The following is a 25,179-nucleotide window of genomic DNA, read 5'->3' as shown; positions in this document are numbered from 1 at the left end:
TGTGTGTAATAGGTGCTGCCAAAGCAACCCCCCCTCCTCCCAATGCTGCTGATGACTAATGGTGCTATTGTCAGCACTGGCAGCAGGATAAATAGCGACAGTGCAGAATGAGATAAAGAGGCGCTGTGGCGCGCTCACGAGCATTAAGCCAGGCCAGCTAAATACAAAACATGTGGCGATCTTGTTTCCCCACACGAGTAGCCTCATACATTCATTATGGAGCGATGAGGTGGGGAGGCTGCGGGTTCTCCCGTCAGAGAGGGGATGTGATAATGGAGGGCACTTTCTGGTTCCTTCACTTACATGCCTCTTGAACCCTGCGGGGCCATGACTGATAACAATGACCGATTAGTCAGTGTCCTCGTCGTGATGTCCGCGATTTGTCCATAGTAACACAACCTCTGTCCTATTAGGGCGTCCCCTCATACTTCCCACAGCCCTTTTATAGCCGCACCTGCTGTACAAAAGGACGGGTCTGGTTGTATTTATTTCTTCTAACTGTAGACAATTCCACAGAAAGACCAGAACTAACAACTTGTTTTGGCTGACCTCTTGACCCTTTCTGACTTCTCTGTCTTGCCTCTAAGCCGGAAGTCCACCTCAAAAATAGGTCGCAAATATATACATGTAAAGGCCAAATAATTCTCAATAAAAGCTGTATCATTAGTTTTTTACCAAATGTAACGTAGCACTCTGAAAACAATAGTGTATTATTTTGTAAATAAAGGTTATTAATAGAATAATAAGTAGGAAGTAACAGGTACAGGGGAAACACAGTAAGAGGTTTGGGAATGAGGGGCCATAACTGATGTAGTAACACTAAGTTTTTCTAAATTACTGAGTACTTATTATTTATTTAGAGTACAGTAATATCATTACTGCATGATTATGCTCATCACTATTTAAGGGATCTGTTAATATGTTTAAAACTATTCTAGTTGTCACCTGTGTCCACAATGAAGGCCAGTTATCTCATATTTTTGTTTAAAACCTATTTTGTTCTTTAACTAAGAGAAAGTGACGCACAGTTTAGTCATGGCTTTCCTGTACACAGTCCAAATTATTTAATACATAACAGATTCTTTAAAGAATATTTACAGCAAGTATTTCATGTATAAATCATTTACATTTGGAATATAATGGCGTTATCTGCGACTCAGACCGTAATGAATAGCGTATTCGTCAGGGGCCATTTTGTGCTGTGACTTGATGTGCTACTGAGTATTTATCGTGACGTTCACAGTGAATGTGGGATTGACGCAAAATAAACTATGCTGCCCATGTTTACTGTAATGAACACATCAAGGAACATGTCAGGTTCTGTCACAGTGTGGCTCACTGATGAGCCTCTTCACTGCTTTTAATCAACAGTGGAGCTCTACGGCACAGAGGAAGATGTATCAGACTGTAGGAGTAACAGGTTCTGGGCTTTTCATGTGATTTGTTGAAAACGGGAAATATAGAAAATGACCAGACTTATAATTTAACCCTCTGAATCCCGAGCAGTTACTTGGCTTTTTTTTGTGGTTTTGCTGTAACCTCTATTGAAACAGCACAATCATGGCTACAAGTCCGGAGAACTCAAAAATATATTTTGTGCCGTATAGCAGTTATCGCAAATCATAAATCAGAAGAAACGTAGTAGAATTTCTTTGCAAATTTATGGAACAAAAATTTAGAAAATTTTGATGGGGGCTCAACATGCTATACACATTGAACTATTTACATTGTTACAACCTCTATCATCCTCTCGCTCTCTGTCCTATCTCCTCTGTGCTCCTGTCTGCACTTGTGTCGAAAATGTGATCCATTTTTGTTACATCACAGTTGTTTTCAGCAGAGTCATTCAAGTATTCCCAGTGCCCCAGAGGACAACGTTTTAGCCTTGTTAGTCTGGATTGTGTAAATGGTTTATTTTTGGCAAAACTTTGAATGACACAGGAGTGATTTAGATCACTATCACTATCAATATCACTGTTCTAAGCTTCGGTTATTTTTCCTTTTAGGAAGCATTCGGTGCACATGATTAGTTCAATTACTCTCTAAAATTCAAAAACCCTACTATAATATGTATTTTTTTACAGTATGTAAATGGTGTAATTATGGCAAAAAAAAACATCTTGGTTGTTCAGTGGGTAAAATACTGGACACAAATGTTCTCTAGATGTGTTGGCCAAGACATCTAAGCCTTTGTAAATGACCACCTACACATTATATATCTGTTTTGTCTTCTTAATAACCTAAGTTTCTATCTGTATGGATGCAAAAGCAAAACTTATTTCTGTACCTTATGGTACTTTTTTTTACACTGAATGTACTAGTGTTTGGCCTCGGGAACGTCCGTCTTTAGTGTCCAACATAGAGGGGCTGCACTTTCCTTGGCACCCCCGCTCCATGCGAGTATACTGGAACAAAAAAATATGGGCGACAGAGAAACTCTGAAAACACATTTGGATTCAGCAAAAATACATTAGAAACAGCCTCGATGGGAACAAGTCTTTGATAACCAGGGTTATCTTCCAAGTTAAAAGAAACAAAAAATATTTTCAGAGCCACCAACAACTAAATTATTCTGTGTTCAGAAACACTGAAAGTTGGGATGAATATTTCAAAACAAGCACATATTCAAAATAAGGCATTTCTTCAGAAAATGAAGAAGACCTGTCAGGTTTATTCGTGGTTGCTGCACCTGCAGCAGAGAAGCTCAGCTGACATCCTCCTTTGTACCTTGCTTCTTATCAGAGCAGTGTACGCCGTGAAGGTTATCACCAGGAAATCTGATGGCTGTTTTTTAGCACAGTTGTCAGTTCTTTCAGTTAATTGACCTGTTGAAGTCGGTGAGTCGATGAACCGTGCGTTTGAGAGGTGAGTCAATCGCATCAATCAGCAGCTCATTAGCTAACTGGCCGGTTAACTGTCTCTGCGTCCGAGCCGAACTCCTCCTTTAGCAGTTTCAGCACGTTGCCCGAGTACTCGTCTCTCGGCCGGCCCATCCCGTTCAGCTGTACGGGCAGGAGGTCGGGGTGGGGCGGGACGTAGGAGGCCGGGCAGTGCAGCTCATTTAGAGTAAACCAGTAGGTGTCCGGATCCACCTGGATTAGATGTCGGAAGACGCTGTGTGGAGGGGCGAAAGATACATGGGAACAAGATAAGGTCTGGGCTGTAATTGTCTTTGTACATAATATCTATTGTACAGTAAACCATCCTCCTGTAATCCAGAGTGACAGACTGAGCAGGTTTGCAGGCTTGACTGTGCAGTCCTACAGTTTAACTATAACCTCATTAACTCAACACTGCTTTTTCCCTTCAGGTTGTTTTTTTCCTTTAAGGAAAGTACTCATGTAGAACCTATGTTCTATTGTTTAAAGTTGTTTTGCAAACTTTATGAAGCTTAGCAGGTGTTTCCCAAAAGCATTATATCTGATCTTCTTCTTTATGGTGTAAGTATTGTTGCCCACCAATATCACACCAAATGGTGTAATACACCCATCGGTCCACCAGAAGATACTGTGCCACGTTTTGTCTCGTCTAGGTGTAAACAGTCGACGCATGTATGGCCAGGGTCGAAGAAGGAGGTCATGTGACAAAGTAGAAAGACTGATAAAATCCACATAGAAAGGAGGTCAAGGGTGGTTGGATAGAACAAACATAGGACTTCCACCCAGACGACTAATGTTTGAATTAGTGAGAAAGCAAAAGTCATCGTGGATTTCTTCTAGGTTACGTAACGTATTAAACTTAAGTAACCTATGTTGCTTGCATAAAATTCCTTATTTTTACTCGGGCAATGATCTAACCCAAACCAAATTGCGAATGGGTCATATTTACCAAATTATGATCTTTCCCTAAACCTAACCACATGTTTTTTGTTGCCTAAACCACAGGCTGTATATAGCTTCCATGTCTGTAAAATGAAGTTGATGCCAAAGTGCCTTAAACTGCAATACTACTGAGTTGTTGGCTCAAAAAAGCCTCCACCTCCACAGACTCCCATTTGAACTTCTCTCATGAAATTCAAAGTGAGAAAAAAATTATTTTGGTGTTGTTAGTTAGCGGCACTTTCTCACTCGTTTTCTGGTCATCCATCTGAAAATAAGCACGTCATTAATTAGAAAATGAGCATGATTTTGTGGGCGTGTCTGTTTGATTGACAGGCCTGTGGTGCAGTCAGGTCACGGCTATCGATGGGCAGGACGTAGTCTCATTGGGTTTTCAATCAGATGGAGTCAGATCCCCCACTTACTTGCCCAAATATGGTCACTTCTGGCTCCAAACAGCCCCGAAATAGCAAGATGGCGCCAGCCAATGTCCGAACTCAAGGCTTCATTTCAGCCATTCACAAACCAATGGGTGACGTCACTGTTGGTTGCCGCTTGGCCTAAACTAAAGACACCTTACTTATCACGCCGAAACATGACATTGACACGGTATCCTCTAGTGGACTGACGGGTGTATTGCATGCGTTGGTGTGATATCGGTTTGTACCCTCACACTAATATAAATGAGAAAAGAGTAACATTTGCACAGATTACCTACATATTCACGGAGCTAAAAGGAACAGTTCAACAAATTTAAGCTCCTTCGTGCAGCGTAGTGGGTAAAACTGTTTACCTTCTTAAACTGACCTCACCACAGCAACATGAATTATACAAGGCAGCAACATGAAGGCTGCAGACTGTTTATGGCATATTGAGCCTTGATTTCACGTGACAATTTTAGTGTCCTTTACAACAGACTCACAGTGCATACATTTATCATTAAATGCCCTATCCATGGCAGTGAGTGAAGTCTGAAGTCACATCTTGTTGTGCATGTTTTACTTTTACAGCACACCAGACTTGATACGGTGATGGTGAGCATTTCAGACATATAACAGTGTAACCAAGGAGCCACGAGGGACCAGCTGTAGGACTGACATTTGGAGTCAGCCAGAGTGGAGGTTTGCGGTTGTGTCTTGGTTCATCATGTTCATCAGGTGGACGCTAGCGACCAAAACAGCAGTAAAAACCCTCGGTTTGAATGTATGGCATTCTGTCGAGTGCAGCATGGAAAGATGAAGACCGGTCAAGGGTCAAAGGTCATGGCCTGTGCTACTGATATCATATAGCCTACCATGAAAAATGTGGTGGAAGAAGTATTTAAATTCATTGATGTAAAAAAAAAAATAATAATACTAAAATGTAAACTTGAATGTTTGTTGTCAAATAACTTTAAATAATAATATATATATTATAAGTGGTAATTTTCTATATTTCCCGTTTTCAACAAATCGGGATGAAAAGCCCAGAACCTGTTATTCCTGCAGTCTGATGCATCTTCCTCTGTGTCGTAGAGCTCCACTGTTGATTAAAAGCACAGTGAAGAGGCTCATCATTGAGCCACACTGTGACAGAACCTGACATGTTCCTTGATATAATATATATATCTATCTATCTATATATATATATATTGAATAATATAATGAACATACAAAGTTATAGTTACAAAGAAAACCCACCTTTGAACACCTAATCTCAGCCAGTTTGTCTCATTAGGACTGTGTGGATGTGGTTTGATCAGATTTGATTGACAGCACTGGAAACATAAGTAATCAACACCACAACTATTGACATTTCTGATTCAAATGTTGCTCATTAGCTAATTAGCCCAACTGGTGCAAAGAAACGTGTGACGTTGAGAAAATAGATTTACAGCTCATCTAGGTATTATCAGCTCAAAGAATTCAACCTATTCAAAGTATTATTATTGAATTATACGTATGCTATGTGGACATAACTGCTTTGTTAGTAGTAATGCAACGTTACAGCTGATTGCTGGTGAAGGTGGAGCGTCTTTTAACCAAGTTTATCTATAGCAAAAAATATATATTTTAGGAGTGACAGCAGCTAAATGGTAATGTAGTGCAGCAGAGTCTTGATGGAGCACAAAATGGAAATACTTGAGTACAAATGAAGAAGTTACATCATTCCTTTCCACCACTGCAATGGGCTTTGATAAAGTCTTACCTCAGACAGGCCTCCTGCAGTCCGATGGGTTGTCTGCAGCTCAGGTAGGGCAGACAGGCTTCACAAGCAAAATCAAGGTCTGCTTCACCTGAGATAAACAAACCACAGGACCGTCACTGCATTTCATTCATACCAAGATCAGAAAACTTTAAGATTTTCTTTCATAAATAATGTAATCACAATAGAAATCAACCTGGCACATATCAATACAATGCCAACTTAATGAGTGGTTACTGTTGTTTCTGTTTTGTGAGTACAGTACATGTACAGTGACACTTCCTGATCAAACCATCTCGAGATACAGTTGCCCGAATTCAGGGTAAAGATGGGAGGAGGGAGAAGGATAAAAGAGGAAGAAGATGAAAGAAGCAAAAAAAAAATACAAAAAAAATAGACCAAGCATGGACCTTACCTTTGCTAACTCCTAATGAGCTGATAGAAACTGCTGAGATGGCCGAAGAAAAATTTCACAGCAGGCTGTTTGCACATCTCTAGATTTCACACATCCACTCCTTCCCTTTGAGGAGTGGGTGTGTGTGAAAAAGAACTACCTCTTCCCCCCCCCATCCATTCCTCTACCTTTTCCTCCCTTCCTGCAGTTTTTTGTTCTCTGACCAACCTGCCTCTTTTCTCCCATTCTCTCACTGTACCTTTCATAACCCTGCTGGCTCCTGCTCCCTCCATCCACTTAACTTCTTTCCACTCTTTCATCTCCTCTTCCTATTGCTCTCCCTCCGACTCCCTCTCCCTTTCTCCAGCCTTCCCTTCAAGCAGACATTTAGCGATTCCCTAAGCTGAAAACTGGGCTGCCTTTCAAGCCTCGTTTCAAAACATGTCTCTCTCCCCCTCTGCTTACTCTATTTGCCAATTCAACCCACACTCGGCTTGAACTGGGCCTGCTCGCTGTGTGTCAAGAATAAAAGCAGCAGTGCACATTTCAGAGTTAAATAGGATTATTTAGCAACTGCTTTTATCCCTTTTCTTCCTTCCTTTCTGGTGCTGCACTCGTAGCCTGTAGTCTTTTGTGGAATAAAGGTGCTTGGAGAGAAGCAGAGAAGTGAGAACTGCTAAAGAGGAGAGGGCCAGGTGCCGTTGGATTCTGCTGTAAATTAATAACAGGGTGGAATTGGAGCTGAAGCGGGAACTGAAGCTGAAATGCATTATTTGCTTCAGTCAATCTGTGTTTCTGTCTTTCACTCTCTGTGACTAAGGCTTGGTAATTGGCTTGCTGCGGGCGTCCCAGAGGTAAGCTGGAGCCAAATCGGTATTCACGAGTGTGGCTGCAGCCGCTGACTGTTTCTCTCCTGCTCTTTCGCATTCTCTCTAGCTTCAACACCAAATCTCTCCCCTTCTGACAAGAAGGAGGACGCCATCAAGTGCCAGGAAGAAAAATCAAGCACAAAGATCTTAAAAAAGATGGACCAGACTCTTTCTCTAATGTAAAACAAGGCACTCCAGGTACATGAGGGTTATATAAGTCTTCAATTGTCATGAGTAGAGGCTGCTTTTCCACTATGACATCTTCATGTCAAGGTTGCCTTGTACAGTAGTAAGCAGAACTAAATCACCACATGAGGCTGCAAGAGAAGAAGAGAGTTTCTCAATGACCCTTGAGGGTTTTCCCATTTGGCACCAGTTCAATTCTCGTATCATGTATAGACAGTTAGGAAACATATTGTACATAGACAGACTGTTCTTATTGACCCCACTGGGAATTTATTAAGCATAATTTATGTCCTACAAAACAGCAAGTGAGCAGGCAAAGCTGGACTCACAAATGTTGGATCTGTTTCCTTCTCTGTTAGTACTAGCCTGGTACTACCAGATGCCGCTGAGGATCGTATGCAGTTGTTCCATCCCTAATGGAAGTAGACCTCAGGCAAATGTTGATGTTGGAGCACTGCTGGAGCAGCCTTAAACCAATTGCAATTGACCACCATACGACGTATGGTGTGTGGCAAAACTGGACACAGTGAGCAACTGAGACCCTCTGCCAATGTGAGCAGAGTGCAGCACCATGTTTGTAAATGACCATTGGAGACTTTTAAAAAAAACCTTTTAGTGATTGTTCTTGCTCTTGCTCGCCTTGCTATCGCTTCATCTAGCTCAACCACTGCCGCTATTGTTGGAACTACATTTTGAACCACACATTAGTCACCCCCACAAGTTACTGATTGGTGTGGCCTTTAGATTTGCTAAAAAAAAAAAAAAAAAACTTAAAGCCAACAGGGCTTCCAAATGAGCAACAGCCAGACAGAGAAAGGCTATTTTAGTGCATCAAAGAGGAACAAATTATGTTAACAAGTGTTCTGTCTATACTTTACTGTGTGGACATTTTGGGGATTTAAGTCCATAAAGCCCTACTTTTCTTCTAGACTTTCACAGGCATTAAACTGAGATATGAACTGTCCATACCTGACCGAACCTGACTTTTACTACGTGTGAGAGTTGAACCACCGTTACTCTTCTTTCAAAGACAAGAAATTCTTGCTTTTCAAATAAACAAATCAGGGACTGGGAATAATACACTCAGTAGCCACTTTATTAACTGTACACCTGCTCATTGATGCTAAAATCTACTCCAATCATCAGCCAGCAACCCGTTGCACAAAAGCACACAGATGTTGTCAAGAGGGAACTGAATTTATGGGGGCACAAGCACACCAAAACTCAACAGCGGAAAATTTCAGCTGGTCTGACAGATGTGGATTTCATGCAGCAACGTGCAGTTGGTAATTCAGAAACAGCATTAATCTATAAATCCATCGTGCCTTTGTTTCAGGCTGGTGGTGTAATGGTGTGGGGTACCCTTTCTTGGCATACATTAGACTCCATAATACCAACCAAGCATGCTTTAAATGTCACAGCCTACCTCAGTAATGCTGCTGACCATTAGCATCCATTTATAATCATGGGCCCCCCCCCCCCCCCCCCCATCTTTTAACGCTCCTTCCAACAGGACAACGTGCCATATCACAAAGTAGGAATGATTTTTACCATTTGCATCACCTTAGTTAAAAGTGTTAGCATGCTAATAAATGCCAATCAGCACTAAACAGAGAGAACTGAGACTAATGGGAATTAATGGCGCCAGTTATGGGACAAGTAAACATATTGGCCTGATGGTGGAACCAGATAAAAGTGGTGGACCATTTGCCATTTGTCTCCATTAAGACTTGAGAAAAATACTTTACATGGCTCTGTAACTCTTAGATGCAAATGCTACATTGGGCACTTAGAATATTTTATAGTTTAATTCGCAGAAAACAACTGCCTACAGCAGCTGAAAATAAGTTTGTTGATAGGTTCATTACTTGGTTGGAAAACCAAAACAATGGGCTAGAGGAGGCTAAAAAAGCTCAGAGTGGAACTGCAGGGTTTGATTTTAATTCTCCGAGTTTATTCATCACTATGAGTGACACATTTATCATTACACGCAGTTCATTGTTAATAAAACATATTGTTTAATGCTATTTTAGGAACAGCACATATTTTAGACTTAAAAACCTAAATAAATAGAGTTATGTGTATCAGTTTAAAACAGTGATTTAATTAAGGCTAATATTTAAACTTAAGTTTTCACAGCGTACCAACACTAAAGAGCAAAGTTTCCAGTGGGTCTGACTTCACATGTCGAACAGCGTACATCCAAAATATTTTCTCTATTATTGGAGACGGGTACAGATGGCTTCTCTGCTGGTGCCCTTGATGGCTTTTCTCACCTTTCTTTGCACCTCGCTGTAAAGTGACACTGAGATTGACTGACGAGCGCTAAATGGAGAGTGGTTACTGCCCCCAATTCTGCCATTCCAGGTAGGCATTTGTTCCAAAAATTACCCTGTGCCACAAAATACTACCTCTGCCTCTACACTGCTGGGTGATCGTCCTGTTTTAACCAACTCTGTTCACACCCACTATGAACCACAGACCCTCAACTACACATGAACTAAGACACTGACTTCACAGATCATCACAAGGACATTCAAGCATCTCGAACACACTGAGACGTAGAACATATCTTGTGTACTTGAATGTTTATCTAAATAAAGGTATATTTTACACACTATACTATGTGTCTAGTGCCTTTAATAACTGTGAACTATATTTTTAAACCAAATTTGTCTTAAAAAAAAAAAAAAAAAAGAAAGGGAAAAAAAGGGGCAGTGCGGCCCTTCTCACTGCTTCATCTACTGCCGGCAAAGGCTGCATCCAGCCAAGCCACCTCTGTAACACATGGTGTCAACCAGCTGCTAACTTTTCATTTGTCAGTGATGAGCTTCACCGTGTACCCACACCAACATCAGTAACGTTCACACCGTCATCCAGTTCAACTCCTCACTGTGTAAGTAACCAGGTTAGGCAATCCACCACTCAAAATGGAAACTTCTAAAATCCGACTTTTACACATACTTTTGCATTCTTTTTTAAGTCAGCATTATATCCATTTTCATTTAAAAAAATATTTTGTATATTGATATAATTTAAAGTTAAAGAGACAGTGCACATTAATAGATGTAAACGTGCCAGTTTGGCCATCTTGTCTGATTTTCAACTGCAGTCTCTGTGCAGGTGGAATGACAGCAGACACAATACGCCTTCATCACTGCTGCCACCGCATCAATCAGTTCCTGCATACTCACTGTCCTTGGAAAATACTGTAGAAGTGATTATCATGACCACTTTTTGAATAAAACATTTTCTTTGCATCTTTATCGCTGATTGCAGCCACCACTTCCTAATGCAGGTGTCGGGCATGTTATTTGTTGTTTGAAAAAAAATCCTTATTCCCTCACACATAAGACACCAAAGCTGACAAAAAGTAGTTGCACACAGCATGCAGGTGTTCTTAGTTCTATTACAAGTGCTGTGTTTCCCTTTAGAGTATTCAGCAGTAAAGGAAAATCTGACAATCTGAAGCCAGTATGTCTGTAACAGTGACATGGCTGTTTAATGAACATAACGACGGATGAAAAATTAAACAAGCAGCTTATAATTATATCATATACGGGTACTAAGCCCCCAATTTTAATGAGCATTTTCCGTAATGACTCTAAAACTTTGATAAGCACAAAATAAAAAAATAAAAATAAATCAATAAACATCTCTGAGCTTTCCTGTGGTGTCCTGATTGGCTGATTGCTGTGCACATTTAATAGTGTTTCTCACTTGATTGTGGTGAAATGGAGCTTAAAGGAGAGCAGCTGCAAGCAGAAGTTATTGGGTGTGCAACTAAAAATGCAGTTCTGTTGGCTCTGGTCATTATCTTTAAAGTCATCTGTAAAAAAAATTGTATCCCAGCACTGCCGCAGCCTAAAGGTAATTTTAGTAGTGATGATATCCCACTCAGCACTGAGTGATCTTTATGTATGGGAGGAAATGGAATGTATAATTGTTGTCAAATAAAATGATGCAGGTTTAAAAACTGGATCTAAACTCTAAAAGGTCACCAACTGTGATGAAAAGCACCGCCTCATGTCAAATACCAGAGATCGACACACCAAAAAAAGGAACGCTTTTGTTGAATGCATCTTAAGCTTTCACAGTCCAATTTTTAAAATACAAAACTGGATCATTGCTTCAGGTCTTCATCATAAAAGAGAAAAGCAGAATTATGACACAATGACTCATGCTGTGGTACCCCAAATGGAAAATCACTGTTATACAAGACTGCCACCTAGTGGAAGACAAAGTCATTGTGTTCTGAAATGTATCTTAATGTCTCAATCCTGTTCAACTTTCCGTGCGCGCCATATTTATGAGAGTTTAAACCTCCGATTATTCTGATATAAAGCCTACTAAACGCTACATTTTAAAGAAGAAAAACAGAAAACAAACAAATTACCCGCACCTATTTGCCAACATTTTTTACACTTCTGTTAATGCATGGGTTAAAGAAACAAGACAAAATGTGTGAAAGTAAGACTGATTTGGAGGTATAAGTGGACCTAATTGTTTCCAGTCTTCATGCTAAATTAGGCTTTCAGTACAAACACAAAATTAGTGTTGACCTTCACATTTCACTCTCAGAAGGAAAGCTAATGCTTGTTTCTCAAAAATGTTGAACTAATCCTTTAATGCAGAAGTATAACGTTAACTTCTGGAAGAGGATACAGCCCAAAGGCCTCATTTAAAACTAAACTTTCTTGTATAGTAACGCTGCCATTCGGAGACCTGAATACAACTTAATTCATGACTGACATGTTTGATTTTGAGCACAATTTTACTCATTTTCATTCATCACAGCTCTCATTGTATAAAACCGTTAAAGAGCGAATCTATCCGCAATATGTTCTGGCTTAAATGGGCACCGTGTTGCACCAATCTTCATTAAGTGACCTGCCATGCCGAGACTAATTATCCAGCTACGACTCATTTTCCCATCCGCTCTTTCTCCACTCTTTACCCGGTGTGATCATCATCATACTACAGATCATACCAGGCACAATCATACAGGATGATCCTGCGTGTTGTGTGTTGGTGAAGCTGTCTGTTTGTGTTGTGTTTCCATTCTCTTACCCAGATCCAGCCTCTGGTACAGTGAGCCCAGTCCCTGCAGCACCGCCAGCTGCAGTTTGTAGGCCATGGTGTGTGTGTAGACGGGCCCGGCCTTGGCGCTGATCGGAGCCTGTCGTGCCAGAGAGGAGGTCAAGTTGGGCAGAACCTCTTTGGAGACCCTCCTCCGCAGGAAGTCCCCACATGTTTCACCCAGCGTACACAGCACCTGGCACGCAATGCACAAATGCAGCAAAGTTGACAGGATGAAATAAAATGTTCCTCTTGTGTGCCTCAGGGGCTGATGGCACTGCCTTATAGATGAATCACAGTATTTACAAAACCTAGATACACACAAAAGCTGCCATATTACTGACAACTAGAACACGGTTTGTCAGAGGCGGCAGGAATGAGTGACTAAATGACAAACTAATTATGTCCGTTTTGTCAATTCATCGATGAAAATCTGAATAAAAGAGATAAAAATTGTCAAACTGAAGACAGGAGCTGACAAGCTGAAAAATGTACAGTGGCAGGTTGATTCCACTGACACGTGTGCTTTGAAAAAAGATCACAAACAGTTGTGATCTTCATTCATCAGAAGGCCATTTTCCTTCTGTGATTGTGAACTCAGCTCTAAGATCCAAAAACAAGTTAATGATTTTTTTTCCTTGTAACAATTATCTTTTAGAAATGCTTCACAGAATTACCAAAATTAACCTTTCATTTTATAATGAATTGAGTCTTTACTTGTGTATAAACCCACAGCCTTTGATTGATTCAACATTAAGTCATAACATTAAGTTTAAATTACTAAAAGATTTTGTCAAACCTGTCTAGTTGCTGCACATAATGGTCCTGATTATGTATTACAACATTAAAGTTAATCCATTTTCTGTATAGCTTTTCACAGTATCAAGCTGCAGGTCTTTTAAATAATCCAGTGATACTTTCAATTAACAATTGAAAGTTTTTTTAAAAGTGAAAAACTATTTTAATAATTATTACTGATTCGAGGTTGACATACCCTGAAGGCTCTGAGGACCACTAATGGGTCATCAGCTGTGAGTCTCTGCAGGAGGGTAGGCCAGCAGCGATGAGCCATCGGCAGCAGTTCATTTTCCTGCTCACTCAGTACGCAGACACACAACTCCAGCACGTCCAGCACCTTAGCACAAAGACACACAACTATTATTTATCTTTTGCACACACATGTAGATTTTAGGTGATGTAAAGCAACCGCTGGAGAAACCTCAGCAATAACAGCTGCTTGCTTTTCTAGAGTTACAACTTGCCTGGTTCAGCACAATCAAGTGATTAATTCATTGCTGATAAGAGTTTTAGGCCAAATCCCATTTCCCATCCCGTGGCCCGAACCCTCGTTCAGGAGTGTCCTCTGCTGCGTAGTGGCCTTTCAGAACGGAGCTAGAAGTGGTTGTGCTTAAAATCTTAATTTAAGGAAATGGGACACTACTTGCTGCGTCTACAGTAGCCGCAATTCTCCTGAGCTAATTATAAATAAGTTTGTAAGTCTCAGGAATTTGATTATTAATTTTATGGAAATATACAGTTTGATGAAAAAATAGTGTATCTCAGAGAATCAGCTATTAATGCTCACAAACAAGACTTCCCTTAATCTGTTTGAACTATAAAAAGCTTTCTTATCCCAAAGGTGCACTTTCAGATTACCAAAATATTCTTGAAAAATAACCTATTTCTTTTTTATGAACCCTTTTTTGCATGTAATGTTGCTTCAGTTTACAAAGCATTCTTCCATCACTCTGTTTGGAGGGCTAGATGACAACTATCCCTCAATCCCTGAAAGTAACGGGGCACCCTACCATATGCAGGCATCCACAGAACAGAGGGGTAGGGTCAAGTGATAGGGCCAAGAGGGGGAATTGGGATTGGGCCTTAACCATGCGTTTGCTCAGTCGATAGGTGTACCACTCTAGACTGAACTGAATTATCTCAATAGCCATGAACTGCTATTAGTTCCAGTCCAGATATCCATGATGCCCAGAGGATGAAATCCATTAACTCTTCCACCAGTGAGGAGTCATTTATGAGGTTGAGCTTTTGATAGAAATGTCTTGACAACTGCTGCATAGATTGCCATGAATATTTTGGTATTTAATTTGATGTCTACCTCAGGTTGAATTGTAATAACTTTTGCGATCTTTTTAGTTTCCATCTAGCTCCATCATGAGGTCCAAATGTTAATACAACACACAGATAACACCTGTGTTTATGACCAACTACCTGCATAACAAATTTCATGGTCAGGATTTCCCATTTAGATTCCCTTTGGGTTTACTGTTACTATGCTAAACTGTGATGGTCAACATGGTATTATACCCAATAAATTCACTATGTTTGCATTTATAGCATTAAGTTCAAAGCACTACTGTGCCAAAGTATTATCACATCCTCACAGGGCCGCCGGCATGTCTGAGGACTCTTCTCTTGTATAATGTCAACTTGGCAAGTGTCTGTTTTACCACTGCTGTCGTGTTAACAAAAGGCTGCACAGAGACAGACTTTCTCTACAGCATCTACTGCTACTACATTTAACAAACAGTTAAATGTGACAGACTCATCCGAACTCACTGGTTTCACTCATTTCTTAGTGTGAATCCTTTGAGTTATTAAAACTTGATTAAAAGTCTCTTGGGAGCTAAAATAATTTATATTGTAATTATAACAACTCATAATGAAATCATGTGTGACTAGGAGATTTGTCTCACCATACCCAACTCATCACAGTGTATAGAGAAGTCTTTCTATAGTATCTATGCATTAAAAAGAGATCCTATGACATCACACTACAGACAGAGTACCTTGAGTCGCAGCCTGAGGCTGGGGTTGGACAGCAGGTGAATGCAGCGCTCCATGACATCTTTAGTGATGCTGAGGTGGGAGGGAAGCTCGGCTTTCACATCAGGACCATCGATATCTTCAACATCCTCACCCTCAGTGGGAGGAGGGACCTCTGGAGTGACAGTAAATGTACAGCCAGATGGTTTGGTGATGAATCCAACAGCTGCCTTGTATAAATGCTGTGTTCACATTTCTACTGTATTTTTAACTACAATAATCTGAATTTAATGTAATCAGCACTAAGGTGCACAACATATACTACTGTTTTATCCTGAGAAAGACTCCATATTACCAAAGTCCTCAGTGATGTCTTCCTCTATCCCAATGCCCTCTGCCAACTCTTTCTGTTTGCGGTAATCCAGCAGGAACTGGCAGATGTTGAAGTCTTCCTGGTCAGTGGAGATCTGCTTGGAACTGGCAGGCTTACTGGTCCTGCTGCAATGGGAGGGAAACCACCTCGCTAAAGGAAGAACAAGAAAAATACAAACATGGGTAAGACATTAGTTAGAATAAAGCTATAATAAGCAAAATCTTTCAAAACCTGTCAACCAAAGACAGCGGGATAACAATGTTTTTCTAGTATTTTCTTTCGTTGGATTTTTCCAGCCTAATAGAGCCCAATGGTATCATTTAATTCAAACATTTTAGTGGTGTGTTCAGCCTGTCAGGGTTTGGGAAAGAGCTGATAACTGTTGCATTACTGAATATTTATGCCAAACAAGAAAAAACCTCAGACAGTATTTAAACAGTCATGATTAAATACTCAAACTTTTCCCAGTCTGAAACTACAAATGTAACTTCAGGCGCTTTCACACCTACCCTGTTTGGTCTGAATAAAAATAGAAGGTCTGAAAGGTGCCTTGGACCACGGTCTAGAAAAAAGGACCAAAGTTTGGTCCAAACAAAGAAAACGGTCTCTGTCCGGATCAAACTGAGCCCAGGTTTAATATGTTTGCTGTGCGAAAACACTTTTTTGGTTGGTTTGGACTTTCGGATCAATTACAAGAAGTTGAGTCAGGCTATCGTCACCCATTAAATAGAAGGAAAAAAAAAAAAAACAGTGGAGAAAGAAAAATGAGCCGCAGTAAGACATGAGGAGCAGGAGAGCAATGTGAAATAAAACTAGCTGGATCAAATGTCTAACAATTAATAAAAACATGAACCCTGATTCAGACTTCTAAGAGGGAAAATGCTCTTAAAAAACCTTCAAAATGGAAACTATTATGATAACAGTAGGTATGTACTGTATGATACAGTATGAGTCATATTTTGTTCCTTCTCCTTTCTGGCTCCCAAAACATGATGAAGGAGCTGACATCACTTTACCCAGTGCCTTCATGAGCGCATGCAGCACGGAGCAGAAAAGAGCAGCCGTGTGGTCGTAGCTGAGATCCAGAGCCATCAGCACATCCTGAACGATGTCCCCGACCAGAGGCAGCAGGCTGCAGTCAGAGTGAGTCAACATCACAGTCAACACCCGCGGAGCCTGGTGAACAAGACGGGAGTATGATGTTCAGGGCAGCACAAACTATCAGAGCCATTGACAGCATACAAAGAGAACGACATGATGAACATGCATCTGCGTCTCAATTTTGGGCAAAGAAAATCCTGTCAGCTCTACCTGTGGATGCTGGCTGAGCCTCTGCAAGTTGAGTGATATGTCATTGAGCAGGTAGTCGGAGTTCTCATTGATCAGCTCCTTCAGGGAGGGGTAGCCACAGGCCTTACTGATTTCCAGCATGGAGCTGAGTGCTGCCTGCCTGACCAGCAGCGTCTCCTCGCCGGCTTTCTCCAGCACGGCGTACAGTGAGGTCATCAACAGGGGACGGAAGTCGCGCCCCAGCACCTGGGCAAAGCAGGCGATGCCCTCGAGTTGGATGCACAGCTGCCAGATGCTGCTGTTGAGCTGGTGGAGGGTGGAGGTAGATGATGAGCGGGAGGCGGTGACAAATGAAGGAGAAATCACTTGGAGAGAGTTCAAGTTTGTGTTGCTGGCATCGATGTTGGATATGCAGAGAAGTCTGGATGGGCCGAGCAGCTACAGTAAGAGAAACAACAAATGTTATTGTCATTCAGTTTTTCCTTTACAACGCATTGTAGTTTTACTATAAATATGAAAAGGTCAATATAAATATGAGGTTTACAATGTAAAACACGATTCGACAGTTTCGGTCATCATCAGGTAATTGTAGCAACATATATCAACTTTTTTAATACAATATAAATATGTTTACGCCTGATTCATCATAATCTGTAGCCCTCAGTAACTCACTTTGGCCCTGAGACTGTGGCTGTGTACAAATTTCTCACAATTTACATATATATTAGACAGGTCATTTATGAAAGCAACAAATTTGTCTTGAGGGAGGAACCCCAGACTGTCTCTGCAGAGGCCCAAAAGTCTTTCAAACTAGTATTTCTGTTCTTCCAATCACTTTCATTTGGTGGTGTGTCTAGATGGGCACGCTTTTCAGCTGACAGAAGAAACAGCAGGTTTATCCACAAGCGTGGAGCGTGGGTGTTAACGTGTGTGTTAACGCAGCTGGCAATGCTCTGCTGGGTGGAGGCCACGAAATATTCCCTCAGCTCAAAAATCCAACCTTGATACAGTGAGTTCAAACCCTGAAGCAGATCTCCCTATGCTCAGTCTGCTCAGTCTGTGATCAATCCAAGGCCATGGTAACAATGAAGTCTGGGTATGTTTCCCAATACAGTCTAGAGCGCTTGGTTGGGAACGAAGTAATCTGAGCCACATTTAAATGCAGAAAGAGTTGTGCATTGTAAGCTGAGCAGGGAGTTTATTATCACACTTGATTAGAAAATGCTCACGGGGTGAAAAATGAGATGCAAAATTTTGAATTTAAAGCGCAAAGTATCGTTTCTTCATTCAGAACATCTCTCCATGAACAGTGGGCTCATTTGTTAGTTTGTTGATCAGCAAATTGAACTGCTGATGCTGCAATATTCATAGCCCGTTATAAAATCCATTGCCACATCAAACTTTAAACCAGTGAAAGACATTCAAGGAATAGTTTGAATAGTTATTTTTAAGGGAGTAAAATAACTATTTTTTTATAGTATTATAAAAAATACTATTATATTATAAATATAAAAATTATAATTTTAAGGGAGCGCTTATTGGCTTTCTCAATGAGTTAGATGAGAAAATTTATGAAAAGTGATAACAAGGGGGATTTCAATGTGTTGTTAGTTGGGTTTTGTTACCTAGCAACATCTTGTTTCCAGCTGCTAGTCTGATTTATCTTCACCAAACCAATCCCTTGCTCAACTAACTCTCAGCAGGAAATTCAATATGTCCAAAAATGTCAAGCTATTCCTCTGATCATTTCATGAAAGTATTGATAAAAAAAATAAGTTAAGGTTGGGTCTCATAAAATGCAAACAAACCAAAGAAGCTGGTATCCATCCTGTGCGCCATCATCAGTGATGACTCCAAAACTTTCTATATGGCTGTTCTTGTTCACTACTAGTCTCACTGATTTATAGCACACACCGTACTTCCCTTTAAAAGGCTTTGAAAATGGAACAAGGAAACAGGTAAAGACAAAAAATATTGCTGACACTAAGGTAAAGGTCCTGATTAATGAAGCAATGCTAAATAAAACTGTATTTAGCACATTCTCTGGAGAACGATTCAAAAAAGAAAAAGGACTTGACTTGTGTGCAGGTGACTAAAGAAGTCAGCAATGTTTGAGGTCAGAAAGAAGTTCAGGAACTAATTGCCAAATAAGAATTGCTTTGCACAAAAATGGAAATTACTGCCCATGGGCAAGGACTATCCTGCTCATCAATATGTGGATGAAAAATATCACTTCAGTACCTGTTCTACTTTACTGTTTGGTGGCAGTTTTGTAGTTGTTCATCCTCTGTCATACGTGCAGAAATGCAGATCACAAATGATTTTACTCACACCATCCGCGAGTACTAAAAAAAAACCCAGAACTGACAAGACTTGTGTGCACTGAGTTGGCCTTTGTGCGCCTTGTTGGCCTCTCTAAAACAGGAGTGAGTTGCTGGCACAGTTCAAGTAAAACTTGCTGTGACAAACAAAATCTCCCTTTGCAAGAAGATCCCTGCTGTCACTAAAATACGTTCTGTGCTCGGTGCTCTATTTTCTTCCAGCCAGGCAAGCTCAGTCATCTGCATTATTTTAAACACACATTACTCCAGTTAAATTAGCCTCAACCATCTCTAACTTGTGAGATTTATCCACACTCACCGACAAGATAATATTTATAAATCGGTTGATAAATGAGGCCCTGGGACTGAAAATCTTCTCACCTGCTGATCCTGCCGGTCTCCATCCGTCTCCTCACTGACGGTAATCAAGTGCCAGTTGTTCAGGTATTCCTCCATGATGGACGCCACTGCCGCTTTAAGGTCTTCCTGGGTGGCAAAGTGTTCCGGAACTTCACTCTCCAAACCTTGCGTTGCCACAGTGATGCCCGCAGCACCCCTAACTATCCCATTGAGCACCATGGCAGTTTGCTTTCTGTATGCTGAAGACTGGCGGTACAAGTCCAGGAGGTGGTCAGTCAGAAGGTAAATGTTGCCATAGTAACCTAAAGACAGAATAAGGGAAAGTTACAGGATATCAGAAATCATTCACGGAGCCTGTCCCTGAAGTTCATACGAAGCAGCACTCATACCTAATGTCCGGCAGATCTCCATGAGCACGGAGAAGATCCTCTCATCTGTGAAGAAGAGAAAATGTTTCCTCTGTACGTGAGTGGTGTGGGACTCAGGAGAGCCTGTCTCCATGGTAGCAGCGTAACTCCTTTCCTCCACAATGCGAACATCCGTCACATCCAGCTCCAGCACCTATCAAGGCAGACAAAAGGGTCGTTGACCATTTTAAACCAGTTTAAGATGAACTCTACCAGATTGTGGTTGATGTTTGCAACACTTTTGTACAGATTTAATAATACCAGTCAGTTAACAAAATTGTTTTTAAATCTGTTTTGGGCATGCAAAGGTTTTTGTTGTTGTTACAAGTGAAATACTACATTTATAGTTGCAATCCTGCAGTGGGTTGGTTTTGAAATAATCAAAGTTATAATAATAACTTGGTTTCTAAAAAGCAAAAAATACTATAAACTCGCTAGAACAAAACATTTGTTACTGTATGATAAATCAAAAGCACAGAATAGATCTGGTATAAACACACTAACTAGTGGCAGAGGAAAAATCCTAGGAATAAGTTTAATTATTAGAATTACATTATGATTAACACATAAGAATACAACTTATACATGTTGAATTCACTGTGAAGTACTTCAGTAGATATATCATGAGTCATTGTGAGGGTGATATTATTGGTACATTACAAAGAGCATCAAAGATAATTCAGAACTAATGGTGTGAATTTCTTGGTTTCTAATGAAAGTTTTAGTCTTGTAGTTAGAATTTCCTTGACACACTGATTTCAGTTCTTTACACATCTACCTTTTTTTTAACTACATTTGGCTTAATCATTGGAACTGATTTTAATACCAACTTAATGAAAGGAGAGAATAAGATATGACTCGCTGCCTTATTTTCATGGATTAAGATCACGGATAGTGTGTTTCTTTTCTATGTTTTAAAGTCTGAATGATAAGGGACAAAATCATGGAACTCAATGTACACAAAGATGTATGATAGTGTAGAAAGTATAACATTTTACATGTACACAACAGATATGGTTCCAGTAGATGGTTTTTTTTACATATGCAAAGAGGATCATGACACGAAAAAAGTGTTAAAGTACAAAATGGTTTTACATTTAAATTCATGGCTGTTGTTGAGTAACAACTGTAAAAGTAATGAATTTACTCTAATTATTTAATGTGCTACTCCGGCTGTTACATTACCTGCATCAAGGCTTTGGAAATCCTCTCCAGATGTGCGGCAGAGTTGAGCACCACAGAGACGAGAGGACCCAGAACTTTTATGTAACCCAGAAACACGTTGAGGACAAACAGCTTCTTCTGGTCGTCGGAGGTCCTCATCAGTCTGGGAAGGGAGGTGGCCAAAGAGTGGAGATTCTCCGACAAGACGTTGGTGAAGGTCTGACTGCCGGAGCTCTGGTTCCTCTGTGATACCTCTCTGAGAGCAACCTCACACCTACAGGAGAGGACAGGAGTTTTAGTGAATAATTTGCATCAATTATTTCAGACTTTGTCCTTTTTTTCGCACATAATTATCAATCACATCAAACCTCTGTCTGACTGTGGGCTCCTCATCGTTGATCTCTCCCACCAGTGCTTCCAGTAGTGGTCCCACACACTCTCCCAGGGACTGACCACACCTGGCCAGCAGATGGTCGGCCAGCTCCACCATCTCCAGTCGAACCCTCCAGTGCTGATGGGCCGAGGTGCAGGAGATGATCTTCTTCAGCAGAATAGACAGTTTCCCAGCCGTATTCTTCACCCAGTCTGGTGACCGGTGGACCACCAGCTGTGTGATCCTCCCCAGCTCTGGAGAGGGAGACTTGCAGGACTCACTGGCCTGAAGCTGAGCGTCTTCCATGACAAGCTCCACAGTCCCGGACCAAACCTGAATGACATTAAGCAAATCACTGCAGTATATATTTATTTTTTTTACCTTACTTTGGTCCAAGCAAGAGTAGACATGTTTTCTTTTTACTCTTTTTTCAGTTGACACAACTGTTAATCTATGATGTTTTCATTCAAACAAATGAAACTTAATGAGTAAAGGTTTCAGTCTACTTATGTAAGGAGGCTTCCTTTATACGCACGAGTATTAAAAACTGACCTGCACACAGCAGTTCATCTCAAATGTTGTGTCAGCATACAGACCCAATTGTAATATTTTCATTATTATATATAAAGAAATTAATATAGACATAAAAAATATATGGGCATTTGTCACTATTTTGTGATATATTTTAGACCAAACTAATAATCAGTTCCAGAGGAAACAATCAACACGGTCATGAATGATTAAAATAATGTTGTGTTGCACCACTTAATAACATAAAATACATACAACTACTAAATACACTGTGTGCACAATTGTTAGGCAAGTGAGTATTTTGACCATGTGTTCATTTTTATTCATATGTTCCAACTCCAAGCTGTATAAACTTGAATGCCTATTGGATTATAGCATATCAGGTGATGTGTATTTGTGTAATGTGGGAGGGTGTGGCCTACGGGGAACAAGTGAGATGGGAAAATCTTCATTTTTCATTTAGTTGCCCAATAATTCTGCACACATACAGTGGTGTGAAAAAGTGTTTGCCCCCTTCCTGATTTCTTATTTTTTTTGCATGTTTGTCACACTTAAATGTTTCAGATCATCAAACAAATTTAAATATTAGTCAAAGATAACACAAGTAAACACAAAATGCAGTTTTTAAATGAAGGTTTTTATTATTAAGGGAGAAAAAAAATCCAAACCCACATGGCCCTGTGTGAAAAACTGCATTTTGTGTTTACTTGTGTTATCTTTGACTAATATTTAAATTTGGTTGATGATCTGAAACATTTAAGTGTGACAGACATGCAAAAAAAATTGGAAATCAGGAAGGGGGCAAACACTTTTTCACACCACTGTAGATATTCTCCTAAGAAAGCCAAAACCTCACTTTTACTTTCTTAAATATTCAGGTTTGAGGTTTATTAACATTTTGGATTGACCGAGAGCACTGTAGTTGTTCAATAATAAAATGAAACCTCAAAAATACAACTTGCCTAATAATTGTGCACACAGTGTACAGTGGTTATGAGCAGGTGTATTATTTTAATCGCATTTGATTAATTGGGTTCCATTCATCTACTTTTAGAACTTGTGTGGAAATCTGATGTTTCAGGTCATATTTACGCAGAAATACAGCAAATTTGAAACTCTAAAGCACCACTGTACATTGGAGGGATACATTCAAAATACATACAGTTAAACACAATCCTGATTATAACCGATGATATAATGAGTGACTTGTAACAGGTAATGCAATCATTAGAGTATTAGATTTAGTAGTAGTAGTAGATTTGGTACCTTGATGGCCCTGACCGTGACTGCATGGCCTTGTCTCAGATCTCCTGTAATGATCCTGGCAACAGCCACAGAGATCCCAGGTAAGAATGAAGCCATGGTGCACCCGACAGAACATCGCTCCTCTGAGGACGGGACGACGTGTTCCTGGGAGCAGTCACACTGCAGAGCCAAAACCTGGAGGCACTTCAAGGCCGCTGCCTGAATACTTCGAGATTTCTCCTTCTCTCCTAAAGCCAGCAGCAGCGATACAGCAGCGCCTAATCCTGGCAGCATAACTGGTTCGTAGAGTTTGAAGACTATATCACCGTAAGCAGCATGCAGCAGGGCATCCAGGCACCTCAGCACAGACGATTTCAGCTCCTCCGACGTATCTGCGGGTTTCCCGGGATCAGTTGGAGAGCAGAGGCAGAGACACAGCTCTGAGAATAGGTCGTGAAGAGTCTTCCAGCTCTGGACACAAGTGTTTTCCAGAACGTGGCTCATGGCCTCTGCCACAGCCCGCACAAGCTTGTCCGTCTTGGGTCCGGGGACTTTAAGGACGAAGCGAAGAGGGAAGAGAACATACTCTTGGAGCTGCTGCAGTGTGGCATCATTGACTTCTTTTAACTGGCCGGTCAGCGTCTCCACGTTGGTTACAGTGGGCTCCCGGGTGAGCAGGACGCAGCCCGGGCGCAGGTAGGCGAAAGCGATCTTTGGATCGCTAATCTGAGACATGTTTCGAGGCATCGCAGCAGGGGCCACTTTAGTGAAGGACTTTGGACAGAGAAATGGACAATGTGAGAATAAGACACATCAATTTTAACTTACCAAGTACTGTAGGCAGGAGCTAAAAGTAATGTGTTCTTGGAGCTAAAATAATTTACATTCTGTCTATGATTCAATCTGTTGTGGTGGTCTCCCATGTGGACTGGTAATTTGGGGAAATTACATTTAAAAGTCTACACAGAAAATATGCCTGGCTGGTAACCAACAGCTAAACTGAACTAAAACTGTAATTATAATCAATAACTAATTTGTTAGTGAGTAAGGATACAACAGGCCAGAGAATAAAAAGCCACCATCTCTTAACATTGCTACTGATCTCTAATGAAGGATGTTAGGTTAGGTGAGGGTACAATGTGCATGCCACCAACATCATTGATGGTGATGATGTTTTGTGTTGGGTTTGGGTTGCTTGTATGAACTCGTATTAACTTTGCTACACACAAGGTTTGTAATTATTATACAAAGGCCCACAAAAAAACGTTATTTTCGTTAAAAAATAAATAAATAAATAAATTTAAAAAAAGACACATTGGAAAAGCATGCTTTTGCAGTGGGACAACAACATCGAGTAAATGTAGTCTGTTAGCAGACGGCGCCGCGGCACGAGCATCATAAACAAGCAGCCTACCTTCACATTGGCAGTATCACGTGGATCCACTGTGCGGAATACCAAGTACAGTCAAGATATTTACGAGAAAAAAGACATTTCTCTGTGATGAAGTTGCTGAACTCTGGCCGAAGGTAGCGTCATGATCTGCGTCGACGTCGCACATGTATGACGTGCGGTGAGACTTCCGGTTTTGGCGATTTGTTTTCAGAATACGAGAACCGAAAGTCATACTGTGAAAAAAACAACAACTTAGAAAAGCAAAATAAACAACGCTTTCATCATATAGGAATGAGTTGAGTGTTTAAAATAATGGTTATTAATACTCGTGTATTTGACAGAAATTTCAATCGTGGAAATTATTTAATTATATGACTTTTTTTTTTTTTTTTTTACAGAAAAGGTAGC

At 40.5% G+C, this 25,179-nt stretch overlaps 1 protein-coding gene across 1 annotated transcript; it reads right to left on the bottom strand.

Annotated features, from left to right (window-relative positions):
* Positions 1-778: 778 nt before the first annotated feature.
* tti1 (TELO2 interacting protein 1) lies at positions 779-24,906 on the bottom strand. The gene is made up of 14 exons (XM_069141271.1): positions 24,793-24,906; positions 23,400-24,152; positions 21,598-21,935; positions 21,251-21,503; positions 20,048-20,219; positions 19,680-19,960; positions 16,999-17,415; positions 16,704-16,863; positions 15,670-15,837; positions 15,338-15,489; positions 13,525-13,665; positions 12,522-12,726; positions 6,006-6,093; positions 779-3,114 (listed from the first exon to the last, which is right to left on the bottom strand). The coding sequence occupies exons 2-14, from the start codon at positions 24,123-24,125 to the stop codon at positions 2,895-2,897; spliced, it is 3,321 nt and encodes a 1,106-aa protein (XP_068997372.1). The 5' UTR covers positions 24,126-24,152; positions 24,793-24,906; the 3' UTR covers positions 779-2,894.
* Positions 24,907-25,179: the final 273 nt, after the last annotated feature.

This window comes from Embiotoca jacksoni, unplaced genomic scaffold (genome assembly GCF_022577435.1).
Source record: "Embiotoca jacksoni isolate LCO1_2020_lvr unplaced genomic scaffold, fEmbJac1.0.p SCAF_9, whole genome shotgun sequence".
Classification (NCBI taxonomy): Eukaryota; Metazoa; Chordata; class Actinopteri; family Embiotocidae; genus Embiotoca; species Embiotoca jacksoni.
This window is presented reverse-complemented; position numbering and strand designations above follow the sequence as displayed.

Bases quoted from the DNA above. Each gene is read 5' to 3' on its own strand.
- tti1 (XM_069141271.1), bottom strand. From the start codon at position 24,125: ATGCCTCGAAACATGTCTCAGATTAGCGATCCAAAGATCGCTTTCGCC. The intron at 21,936-23,399 runs GTACCAAATCTA...AATGTCATTCAG, and splicing joins TCACGGTCAGGGCCATCAAG to GTTTGGTCCGGGACTGTGGA. The intron at 17,416-19,679 runs GTGAGAAGATTT...CTCTTACTGTAG, and splicing joins GAGACCGGCAGGATCAGCAG to CTGCTCGGCCCATCCAGACT.